Below are 12,807 nucleotides of genomic sequence, written 5' to 3' on the forward strand. Positions count from 1 at the left end.
ATACTTACATTTAAGTTAACCCATATTTCTATTTATGCATTGTCATGTGGCTCATGGCTAGTTACTTAACATCCTTCATGCACTTCATGTTTTCTACACATTCTGCTTGCTCTGTGGCTGGCTGGTGTCCCTCCTGATTCCGCCCTCCTTCTTCCCATCATTCTCTGTTAGTTTTTTTTTTTTTTGCCTCACTTCCTCCCCAACTACCAGCCTGTTAGCTTTTTATTAACCAATGAGAGTGCTATGTATTCATAGTGTAAAAAAGGATTGTTCACAATAAGTGTGTTTGAACCAGGATCTAGTTACATAGAGAAAGTGAGTGCTAGAAAGCTACCAAAAGGTAGATTTTATAAGTAATCTTATAGAAAATTATAGGAAACTTCAGAATCCAAATTGTATTATTTAGTTTCTTCCCTATGGTCGAATGTTACTGCAGTTCTTTAAAACAGAGGTTCTTAACTGGAAACAGTTTTACTTCAGGGGGACTTTTGTCAGTGTCTGAAGAGATTGTTGATAGTCATAACTAGTGGAAGAGGGCTACTGAAGATCTTTGAGTAGCATCTTCTAGTGCACATGATTGTTCCCATGAGAAGTATCTGCTCCAAAATGTCAGTAATGATGAAATTGACAAGCCCTGCTCCTAAAGCGCTACATGTTTTAAAATTTTACTTTGTAGTGCTTTATCATTGCTCTTGTACATAATTTCTCAGAAGAAAGGACTTTAGGCTCCAGTATGCAAATGGAAGCAATGACTTAGAAGGTCTGGGAAATAGTAATGCTTCAATTTGTTTGCCGTAGTTTGGGCACACGAATTCTATAGCTGTTGATTTGCTCTTTGCAAATCTAAAGAATCTAGTTTTCTAATTTTGTGATGTTAGGCATTCTATATTTTGTATCCTTTGCTGTGTACCTCCTTCCCCCTTGTATGGTAAGAGGCTTTTACTGGTTGTGTGAATAATAGGTTATTTTAGACTAGTGTTTGAATATAATAGTTCCCCAGAAGAAAGAAGTTAGTGCATGTGTGCCTAACAAACATTTTGATAAGACATGACTAGTTTAATTCCTCTTATAAATCAGGCAATTTTGAAATGTTGTATGACTGGGCAGTGGCAGCACATGCCTTTAATCTCAGTACTTGGGAGGCTGAGGCAGGAGGATTTTTGTGAGTTTGAGGCCAGCCTGGTCTACAGCGCTAGTTCCAGGACAGCCAGGGCTACACAGAGAAACCCTGTTTTGATCACTTAATATTTATAGCACCGTTTATTAGGCATAGTAACTATAATTAGATATTCTAGATCTTCAGAGGTCTAGAACATTTCTGCTCTCTAAATATGTAGTTTACTATGTATGTTCAGTTTCTTGGATATCATGTAACTTGGAGATGTGACTGTTTCATAAAGTATTGAAGATAGACAAAATCACAGAGGAAATGGTAGATAGTTGGTAGCTGCATTGTAGAGCAAGATGAAAGGATGAGAACTCATTGGGGAATCTCATTCAAGTTTCCTTTGCCTTATGAGAGAGTTCCTTTAAGGTTGGGGTAGATGAACAGCTCAGTGGTAAACCCATGGTTACATTAGAGCTTTAACACTGTGCTTGTTGTACTCTGGGCATGCAGTATCTATCTTATTGACTGCTCAATTCCCAGTGCCTACACTATTTCAGGCATAGTAGGCTGCTAGTAATATTTGTTGAATGAATATGTTACATTGTTCACATGCGGAATTTTACAGTCAAGTTTTTGGTTTTTTTTTTGTTCCAGGTGCAGATGCAAACTTTGCAATCTGGATTAAAAGGTGCCAAGAGACTCAGAATAGTAAGTATGTTGGGTAGGTTTCCACAGTCTTTTGTTTTTTAACCTTTCTTGGTTCTGGGGATCAAACCCATGGCCTTGTATATGTTGGACAAGTCGTGCTCTACCATTAAGTTACACCCCAGCCCCATTAATAGACTGCTTCTGATTGACCATCATTTTTAGTCTTTCTTACGTCAGAAGGAAATTTAATGGTTTTGCTTTGCCAAAAGTATATTATGTTATTACCAGTAAAAGGTAATCAAGGAATCTAAAGTTAAACTCCTAGATGCAAAATAGGACAATTTGCTTCATTTGAACTATATAAAGAATCAGCTTTCTTGATGTGTTGGTTGTAGAAATCATGTCTGTAGCCTTGCCTACAAATATACTGTTATCTGAAAATGCTTCCTTTTTTGTTTTATAGGATCAGAATCTGAAGTGGTAAGTCCACTCGTCCCTTGGTTTATTTGGTCATGTTAAAGTTAATGAGTCAAATATATTTAAGCCAGGGCTTGGGATGAGCTCTTATAAATATATACAGTTCCATTTAAATATTAGTTATCTGAAATAATTCATTTTGTTGAAATAAAAACTACAAGTTATAATCATGGACTGGGTTGTCTTAATGAAGTTAGTGTATAATCTAAGCTGATGGGATTTTAGTGTGATCAGGGTGATTATTTCCTATCTGTTCCTTGCCAGTGTCTACAACTTAGTAGGTTAAATAGTTGTCATCATATAGGGCTTTTTTATTTTATTTTATTTATTTATTTATTTATTTATTTTTTTGGTTTGTCGAGACAGGGTTTCTCTGTGTAGCTTTGTGCCTTTCCTGGATCTGCTTTGAAGTCCAGGCTGGCCTTGAACTCACAGAGATCCGCCTGCCTCTGCTTCCCAAGTGCTGGGATTAAAGGCGTGTGCTACCACCGCCCGGCTCATATAGGGCTTTAAAAAAAATTTTTTTTTTTTTAATTATGTATACAGAAGAGGGCGCCAGATCTCATTACAGATGGTTGTGAGCCACCATGTAATTGCTGGGAATTGAACTCAGGACCTCTGGAAGAGCAGTCGGTGCTCTTAACCTCTGAGCTATCTCTCCAGCCCTTGTTTGTTTTTGTTTTTTTTGTTTTGTTTTTGTTTTTTGTTTTTTACACCATAGGCTTAAAGTACACTGGAAATGCTTTTATTTGTCTGGTTCATTCTTAATACTTGTTAATGTTTTGGATATGAGAATCTTAAATTACAGTGCCAAGGCTGCAGAGCTGACTCAGTAGTTAAAAGCACTCACTGCTCTTCCTAGCACTCAGGTGCGGTTCCTAGTATCTACATCCAGTGGCTCACAACCACTTGTAACTCTAGTTTCAGAGTATTTGGTGCCCTCTGGCTTTCTAGTACACTTGTTCACATGTGATGAAAAGACACTTAGGCAGGCACACATACACAGAAATACAAAAATGAAGAGATCTTTAAAAAATTACTGTGTAATTGTAAGGAAAAGTAACACTATGTGGTGAACTTAATTTTTTAAAATTTCTTTTATGTGTATGAGTGTTTTGCCTGTGTGCATATCTGTGTACTATGTATGTGTGTGGTATGTGTGGCAATCAGAAGAGGAGATCAGATTCCTGGAATTGGAGTTGTCAGGTGGTTGTGAGCTTCCCTTGGGTGCTAGGAATCGAACCTGGGTCCTCTGGAAGGGCAGTCAGTGCTTTTAACTGCTGAGCCATCTTTCCAAGCCCCACGGTCCACTTCACTTTTCATCAGTTTAGACTTTCACATAATGCAGTTAATTATGACATACTGTCTTAGGAGTAGTTGTCACATACATAGTCAAGAAAGAAAATCACAAGGAGTTGGAAATGTTTGCATGACTCATTTTATGGATAATTACCTTTTTGATATGCTCGTTCGTCTTTTAAGGAAGATTTCCATCTCAAGTTTCCAAAATTACATTGTGACATTGAGAAAACAACTTATTCTGCAAGATTTATTCATGTATGAAGTGTGTCTAACAGACCTAATCTGCTTCAGACAGATTTCCTGGAGCATTAGGCAATGCATGCGTATAGGTAAAGTTTAGAACAGCTTCCAAAATTGAAGCCCTGTACAACCATCTCCGTACCCCTGTGCTTACCCCTTAGTCCTAGGTGCCCAGGTAGTAAATGAGGAACTGATTGGAGAGGTCTTGACAGGTTGGCTTCCTAGTTCACCTGTTGATAGTTCTTTGTTCAGGCCTCAGGCTAGGTTTGTATGTGGGGTTTGTGTATGGTCAGGCTCTTACAAGTGAACTGAGAAAAGCAACTTAAGGGAAGAAGAAAGGTTTATTTTTGACTCAGTGTTACTCATCTGGTTAGGGAGATCAGTCAAAACATAGCTGGTTACATCAGGGGGACCAGGAAGTAGAGAAAAAGGGAGCAGACTGGGTACCCAATGTAACCTTCCAAAGCATTCATCTGCAGTGACCTTCCTCCAGCCAGTCTTGCTTCTTGCAATGGTACCATCCACTACATGTAACCTTTGGGATCTGAGGGTATTTTGTATCTAAACTGTTTAGTCTGTGAACAACAGAACTGCATTTGCATAACAATTTCCTTTGTCCAGTAATAAAGGATACATAGCTTTAGTGTGTTCTGTCGTGCTGTGGTTTGGTCTGTCTATCCATCTATCATCCATCTATCCATCTGTCCATCATCTGTCTATCTATTTTTTTAAATGTGCCTGAGTGTTTTTCCTAAATGTATGTGTATATGCACCACATGTACCCTTGGATGAACAGAAGTGGGCATTGGAGCTCCTGGAACTGGAGTTACAGGTGGTTGTGGGCTGTCATGTTGGTGCTGCAAACTGAACATGGGTCCTCTAGAAAGCAGCCAGTACTTTTTTAACTGCTGAACCATCTCTTCTGCCCTGATTTAGTGTACTTTTGTCCTGGTTCCAACCTAAATTGTAATTGTTTCCTGTGTGCAAACTGGAATTCTGAGTTGTCTTCACACCTCTAGAATGGTTTTGCTTACTTTGGTTATTTCCTTTTTCATTTAGGGACAGTGCAGAGGCCACCCATAACTCTGGGCATCATCTTTACCTTTCCATCACCTTAATAGTGGACATATAGTTCATCAGTGCTATATGGATTAGGGAATTCTCATTGCCATGGCTGGGAATGGTGGCTCCTCCCTATAATTATAGTACTTAAGAGACAGAGGCAGGAGGATCAGGAGTTCAGCCAGCCTAGGCTATGAATGAAATTGCATGAAGTAAGAGTCAGTTTATTTCCTCGTGGTCGGGTGTGTTGTAGAGATACCTTAAATAGAGTAAAATGTTCTTCTGAAGCTAACCATTGAGATGGTCCTTTCCTGTTTTTAGAGCAGCATTTGATAACATAATTAAGCCTGAGGTTATACTGTCTCTTAAAAATGATTTTTCTTTCTTGAGACGGAATCTCATGTATCCCGTGCTGGTCTTGAACTTGCTTTGTCACTGAGGATGAGCCTGACCTCCTGCTCCTCTTGTCTCTAGCTCCCAAGTGCTGGAATTAGAGGTGTACTACTGCCACACCAGGCTGAAAGTGGTCTTCCAAATGCCAACCCCCGATCAGTTCTGAGTTCCGTTTCTTATGACTAGATAGACTACACAAGTCAGTTCTCCCAGTCATACTTGTAGAAAGTTTTGTTGTTTGTTGTGGCAGGGTCTCAATGTGTAAGGCTGGCCTGGAACTCTTGCTCCTCCTTCCAAGCAGCCTGCCAAGCATTAAGATTGCACACTGTACTTTTTTCCATATTAAAGAACCATAGGGCTAAGTGAATTAATAATATTTGAATTTTTTAATATAGCTGCTAAACTAACGTGTAAAAATCTTTCTCTTTCACCTTGCCCAAATTAGTCTGCATCTCAGAGAACTCAGTCAAAAATCAAGTAAGTGTTTTTTTGTTTGTTTGTTTGTTTGTTTTTATAAAGCAGTGCCTGGTAATATGCTTAAAGAGAAGAAAACTCTGGTTTCACAGAAGGCAAAGACATACTGTGTAATTTTAAATATTTTCTATTTTTAAAAATTGTGTTATGTCTATGAAAAATTACATTTTAAGGCTGTCTACTAATTAGTATTAACAAATAATTCAAATAGCTCTCATCTCTAAACTTGCTTTACTTGGTTCCATAATATGTTGCCTTTCTGTGTATTAAGGAGAGCTGCTTCCAATTAAGTTGATACTGTTAAACATGTAAAGAAGCAATAGGCTACACAGAATTGAAATTTGCCGTGGTGGTGGTGGTGGTGGTGGTGGTGTGTGTGTATGTATGTATGTATACGTGTGTGTGTATATGTGTGTGTACATGTGTGTGCGCATACACATGCATGATAGTGGTGCTGAAGATTGAACCAGCAAAAGCCTCATGCATGCTAGGCAAGTGCCATGTAGGTGAGTTGTTGTTCACAGTATAAGAGGCAGGACAAATATAAGGTCCTTGTCCTGCCTCTTATATTTGGATCAGGTTTTCATAGGAATGTTGTACATGAGTTCAAAGTTAGTACTGCAGTCACAATAATGAATAGCAAGGCTTTGACTTTGGCTTAGTCAGTAAAGTGCTTACCCTGCAAGCTTGAGCACCGGAGTTTGGATCCCCATCACCCACATAAAAACAAAACAACAAACAACAAAAAGACTGGTCATGGCAGCACACATCTGTAATCCAAGTGCTGGGTGGATGGAGACAAGTGGATCCCTGGAGCGCACTGGCCAGCCAGCTTGCCTAGCATTTAGTGAACTCCAGGTTCAGTGATAAACCCATTTCAGAAAATAAGGTAGGAAACAGTTGAGGAAAACACCCAACCACTGGCCAACACACACATACAAACATACAGTCAGCCAAATGCATACATGCACACAACATACACAACAAATTATCCACTAGCCATGTAAACAACTTGTATTCTTTCATTTTCTTATTGAGAAAGTATTTTTTTATTATCATGACTTTTTTTTTTACATCCCAGCTGCATTTCACCTCCCTCCTCTCCTCCCAGCCCCTCCCACTCTCTACCACCTATCCACTCCTTTTATATTCAGGAAAGGGCAGGCCTCCCATGGATATTAACCAGATGTGGCATATTAAGTTGCAGTAAGACTAGACACCTCCACTCATGTTAAGGCTGGATGAAGCAATCTAGCATGAGGAAAGGGGTCCCAAAAGCAGGCAAAAGAGTCATTGACAGTCCCTGTTCCCATGTTAGGAGTTCCACAAGAAGACCAAGTCACATAACTGTCACATATATGCAGAGGGCCTAGGTCAGTCCCATGCAGGCTCCCTAGGTGTTGGTTCAGTCTCTGAGCCCTGGTTAAAGAACTTGTGTTCTTAAGACGATAACAGAAACACCTGATGGGTTGCTGTAGAACTGCACTATCACTGAGTTGTAAAGGTGTTTGCTGAGACTATTGAAGGGCGTTTCTTTAATCAACATGCTTTTATTGTAATCAGAACAGTTTATAAGTATTCTGTGAAGCAGGCGCTCCCCTCGTTTCAGACATACAATAGTGCAGGATAAACAGCTTTGCCCTCTGGGAGATTATAGTCTATTCTAGTTTGGAGGAAGTGAGAACACCTGTGTTTCTGGAGCTTTTGTTGTGGGAGGACATGTAAAATATGACTCTTTAGACACCGTGGTCTTCCCTCAAAACTTGAGTTGAAGAGAAAGGTATATAATTTGCTGGCACTGTGGGGGATCTATGTAATTTATACTCGGTTGTGTCTCCTCTTTGTATCTGCTCCCCTCTTGGGTGAACAGAGCTTAGAGTATTGACCCAGGTTGACCTGTGTCCCTTGTCTCAATGCTGCCCATTGATTCAGAAGCTGATCACTTCATTTTTCTGAGCTAGCTTTCTCAATCTGTTTCTCCAATGTTAGCGTTAGGCGGAAATGAGAGAACTGGTAACTGTTTAGGTTTCCTCTTCTGTATCAGCTTAAGCACAGCAGTATTAGGAAATGAGAGGGTCTGTACCTGCTGGAAAGGTTTGGATCCTCTGCCTCCCATTCTCTTCTGCCGATGTAGGTGACAGGAATTTAGTTTTCCTTAGTGTTTACAGCTGCGTTGTTACTGTCTTCCTCAAGGTGGAGCTCTTGTTACTTAACAGCCTATTAATTTGACAAACAACTTTAAGAAAATCAGAAATTATATGACTGTATCCTTTAAATAGGTATGACTGGTATCAAACAGAATCGCAAGTAATCATTACACTTATGATCAAGAATATTCAGAAGAATGATGTAAATGTGGAATTTTCAGAAAAAGAGGTAATGAATCTTTGAACCATCTATTACTATTATTATTATTTTTTATAGCTAGAAATCTTTTTTTATTAAGTAACTCTGAAAGTGCAACTAAATCTTGTGAGGTGGGTAAGGCTGTCCTCTGTACCTGACAGTAGAGAAAGGAGAGGTGACATCCCAAAACTCCCAGGATTGAGTCAGTGGTTTTGGTGTCCAGAAGGAAAGAAACGGATCGCTTCCCTGCTGCGTTCCCTGCCATGTCTGTAGCCCAGCCTAGATCTGCTGGAGGTCTTAGCTTGATTGAACCATCTATTATATAGAGGTTAAATACTGCTTATGAGTTTAGTATATTGCAGAATAGTTTATGCCAGTTTATTAGATATATTCCATTTTTTCTGGAGATAATATGGAAAATAATAAATAAAATTGGAAGCATTCATTTGAATTATTTTTCTTTGAGACAGGGTTTCTCTAGTTGTCTTGGTACTCACTTTGTAAACAGGCTGGCCTGGAACTCATGGAGATCCACCTGCCTCTGCCTCCCAAGTGCTGGGATTATAGGTATGGGCCACCACTGCCCAACTCATTTGAAGTTTTTTAAAATTTGAAGTATGTCACCATGACTGGTCTTGAACCTGCTGTAATTCTCCTGTCTCTGACTCTGGAGTGCATGTCACTGTGCACTTACTATACATGGTGAACTTTGGCCACTGTCACTGGCTTATGTGCATCCTTGGCCAGATTTGCTGGGTAAAGCAGAAGTGGGTTGACATAATTAAGATCCATGCTTTGGTTAAACTTACTGGCATATGTTACTTTTAAAAAGGTTTAGTTTACCACTGCCACCACCCACCCACCACCACACACACAAAAAAGCTTAGTTGTATGAGATTTATACATGTCTTAAAATATATTAACTATTCAATATATTAACTATTTAACTCAATCAAATGAATATGATTTAGTATCTTTTTCTTCCTCATGATAGATACTTGAGCAGTAGTGTGGTAGAATTAACATATGAGTAGGCATTTTTAAAACTATATGCTCTATTACTTTGTTCTTGTGTATTGTTTTCTTCATTTGAATATTAAGTATATATGATTAGATCTGTAATTAATACTTTTTGAAGTACCTAAATCTGACATTCCAGAAATGGTGAAATGGTTTAGTGGGTAAAGGCCCCCTTTGCCAAGCCTGACAATCTGAGTTCAGTCATGGAGTTCCACATGGTGGATGGAGAAAGCAGACTCCTGAAGCCTGTCATGTGACCTCCACACGATGTGGCAGGTGTAGGAGGATGCGCGCACACGAGCACACACACACTAAAACAAAACACCCAAATCTGACTTTCTACATAGAACACTTAATCTGCAGCATTGCTGAGATTTGTGTTTATATTAACTATTTAGCCTTTTATGTATATTTACAAATCTGATGCTAATTTTGTTTTCCTTAGTTGTCTGCTTTGGTGAAACTCCCTTCTGGAGAAGATTACAATTTGAAGCTGAGGTTGCTTCACCCTGTAGTGCCGGAGCAGAGCACGTTTAAAGTGCTTTCAACAAAGGTAAGCAAGTTGAAAAAATGTAATATGAAAAGGTAGTATCTGCAAAACAAGTACTGATGGATGCTGTCATCTAGATATAACAGGCTTGTAGCCCCTGCTCCCAGTGTGCTAGGGAGCAAACCAAGGGCTTTGTGTGTGCTAGGCAAGTACTCACTCATAAGTCTCTATCCTAGGCCCTGTAGCTCCTTTTAGACACATACCATTAAGTTAAAAGGGATAAGTAAATAAGAACAAAGGGTTTTTTCCCTAAATTTTAAAATTACATTTAAAATTTAATTTTGTGCATGTATGTGGATGTGTGAATGCCATGGTGGGTTGGGTGGACAACTTGTGGGAATTCTTTCTCTTTTACCATGTGGGTCCAGGGGATCAAACTTAGGATGCCAGGTTTGGTGGCAGGTGTCTTTACTGGCTGAGTCATCTCACTGGCCCAAGAACAATTACTTTTGAGTATTAGGTGTAGTTCGTTGTTGTTTTACTTAATAGAACAGTCCACTTAGCTTATGTGGTTGTTGACATGCCTGTTAATGTAGATTAATATTCTTAAAGAAAGGGTTCTGTTTAACATAGACATATTCCTCCGCCAATTTAGTTATTGTGTGTGATGCTCTCCTGAGCATGTGTGTGTAGAGATTGAGGTGATGTATCTTCTTTTTCAATTGATCTTTACCTTCTTTGTTGTAGTAGGGTCTTTGACTGTACCACAGCTCCCTGTTTTATTTAGATTGGCAGGCCAGTGAGCCTCCGGAATCTGCCTGTTTCTGCCCTGCCAGCTCTGGGATTGAGGCCAAGTGACACAGCTGCATTGTCTGTGGGTGATGGGAATCTAAGCTCGGGTCTTCATGCATGCAGGGCAAACACCTTAAAATTTATTATTATTATTTTTTAAAATTGTGCGCGCGTGTGTGCGCGTGGTGTGTGTGTGTGTGTGTGTGTGTGTGTGTGTGGTGTGTGTATGTATGTATCGGGGTATGTGCACATGAGTGCAGGTGCCTAAAGAGGCCAGAGGCATTGGATCCTCTTGGAACTGGAGTTACAGGTAATTGTGAGCCACCTAGTGTGGGTGCTGGAAGTATCTGCAAGAATGGTTTTTATTTACTTTTTGCCACTGAGCCATCTCTCCAGTTCTAACCAGACTCTTATCAGATACTTATTTGAATTTCTCACTGTGGTCTGTTTTGATATACAAATACTCAGTCTCATACAGTTTATAACAAAGTACTCTAAGAAGGATGAATCTGCATTTTTAAATTTTATTAGTTAAGCTGAATTTAGGTTATTTTTATTAAGATGAAATGATGAACATATTTGAATTATAATTTGTTTATATAGTTTAGATTCCTGTATATTTTAAAAACAAGACACAATGGAATTAGTTTTTAGAGTATTTTAAATATTCCAAAGAGGAAAGTAATAGTATAATTTAGTAGAGAATATAAAATTAAAAATAAAAATTACAGGGTATAGTGGCTCATACGTATAATCCCAGCATCCAGGAAGCTAGGGTGAGAGGATTGATGTGAGTTTGAGGCAAGGCTGGGCTACAGAGTGATTTTTCAGGTCAGCATGAGTTAGAGTGAGACCCTACCTTAAAAAAAAAAAAAAAAAAAAAAAGCAAAGAAAAAAGAAAAATACAGTTAAACATGCGACTTGGATGACCCAAAATTAAGGGAAAGATTTGTCCTTTAAAACCTGTCTGGAGTATCAGGAACAAAGCTGGTTAATTATGAGGCAGCTGCAAGTCAGTGCTTTGTGGGGAGATACAGGGTGAGAAGAGGGGTCAGCCAGTATTTCAGTTGTTGGTCCTATCCACATAGAGTGAATTTTGTCTAATAATAGAATTTTGAGCAGTCAGTCACAAAACTGGGGAGATGTGAGAGAGGCAGGTGAGGAAGTGGTGTGTTTGGCATTGTGTATTTTTTGTTAATCGATTTTTAGTGGTTTTGGTTTTTAAGTCCAAGGCTGAAATTCAAATATTGTCCTTTGTTGTTGTGCGGGCCCCCTTCCCCCTTTGCTAGGTGTTGAACCGAGGGCCTTGTGCAGCCTCACGGATACTCTGTCCACTTAGGTATATTTCCAGCCTGTGAGATCCTCACTGCATGTCCATTTGAAGTAATTTAAGTAAGAATGAATGACTCAGGAACTTGTATTTCACATGTGTGACACATCAATGCAGTTTGTATCTCTGGTAAACTGAATAATAATCAGCACGAATATGCTCACACTGTTGCTAACTTGGGTAGTCCTCCCCCGTATACTTAGTGGTACTTGTGTAATGAAAGAATCTGAATCGGAGTCTGGTTAACCCTGTGGAATTGATAGAGTAAATGGTTTATTCTTAGTTTTACATAGAGAAAGAAAACAAGCTCACGGGCTTAAATGCTTTCCTCAAATTTACACTACAGTAAATAATTGTTCACTGAGTAGCGGTATTGCACACCTATCCCAGCACTCAGAAGGGTGAGGCAGGTGGATCTCTGTGATTTTGAGGATAGCCTGGTTTACATAGTGAGTTCCAGGACAGCCAGGGCTATGTAGAGAGACCTTGTTTCAAACAAACAAGAATTGTTTGTATTGGCCCAGGATGCGTATTTTATTTCTGACTGCCAGCTAAGGCTAGTGCTTCTTTACTTAGAGTTTTCTTTGTTCTGATTGGAAGAACTTATGGTTCTAATGCTGTATTCTAAAGCAGGCCTTTTAAAACCATTTAGCTTGAGAAAATATTGGATGACCCTGGGTATATATAGGTATAGAAATCAAGCAATAAGTTTTAAAGAAATGTATTTAAAAATAATTCCTTGGTTATACATAGAATCTTGCCATTTATTAAAGATAAAAACAAATTTAAGGTAGGTGTTTTTGTTTGGTTTTGCATGAAGAGTTAAGCTTGGTTGTTACTTGATGCATAGAGCATCTTAGAAATTTTCTAGAATTGTTTGGTTTGGTAACCATCAGTTCTGAGAATGCTGCTTCACATTAATACATACTACAAAATGACTAGTATTTAGGGTAGTTTCAGAAAGGGTTGGAAATTCTGTCCTGATCCCAAGCCAAAATTAATTGAATGATTTATTTATTTGGTTTGTTTGTTTTTATGAAACTCAAGTTGGCAACTCAAACGGCAATTTAACAATAAAATCCAAAGATATAGTCTTTTGATACTTACCTGCTGAGGTATGACAGT

The 12,807-nt window shown here is 38.9% G+C and overlaps 1 protein-coding gene across 1 annotated transcript in view; it reads left to right on the forward strand.

Annotated features, from left to right (window-relative positions):
* The window catches only part of Sugt1 (SGT1 homolog, MIS12 kinetochore complex assembly cochaperone), a 45,757-nt gene that overhangs the window by 18,116 nt on the left and 14,834 nt on the right, over positions 1–12,807 (forward strand). Inside the window, exons 6-10 of the mRNA XM_036199590.1 lie at positions 1,763–1,816; positions 2,220–2,236; positions 5,676–5,707; positions 7,984–8,080; positions 9,516–9,623. Coding sequence (XP_036055483.1) covers positions 1,763–1,816; positions 2,220–2,236; positions 5,676–5,707; positions 7,984–8,080; positions 9,516–9,623 — 308 coding nt within the window. The remainder of the gene's footprint in view (positions 1–1,762; positions 1,817–2,219; positions 2,237–5,675; positions 5,708–7,983; positions 8,081–9,515; positions 9,624–12,807) is intronic.

This window comes from Onychomys torridus, chromosome 9 (genome assembly GCF_903995425.1).
Source record: "Onychomys torridus chromosome 9, mOncTor1.1, whole genome shotgun sequence".
Classification (NCBI taxonomy): Eukaryota; Metazoa; Chordata; class Mammalia; order Rodentia; family Cricetidae; genus Onychomys; species Onychomys torridus.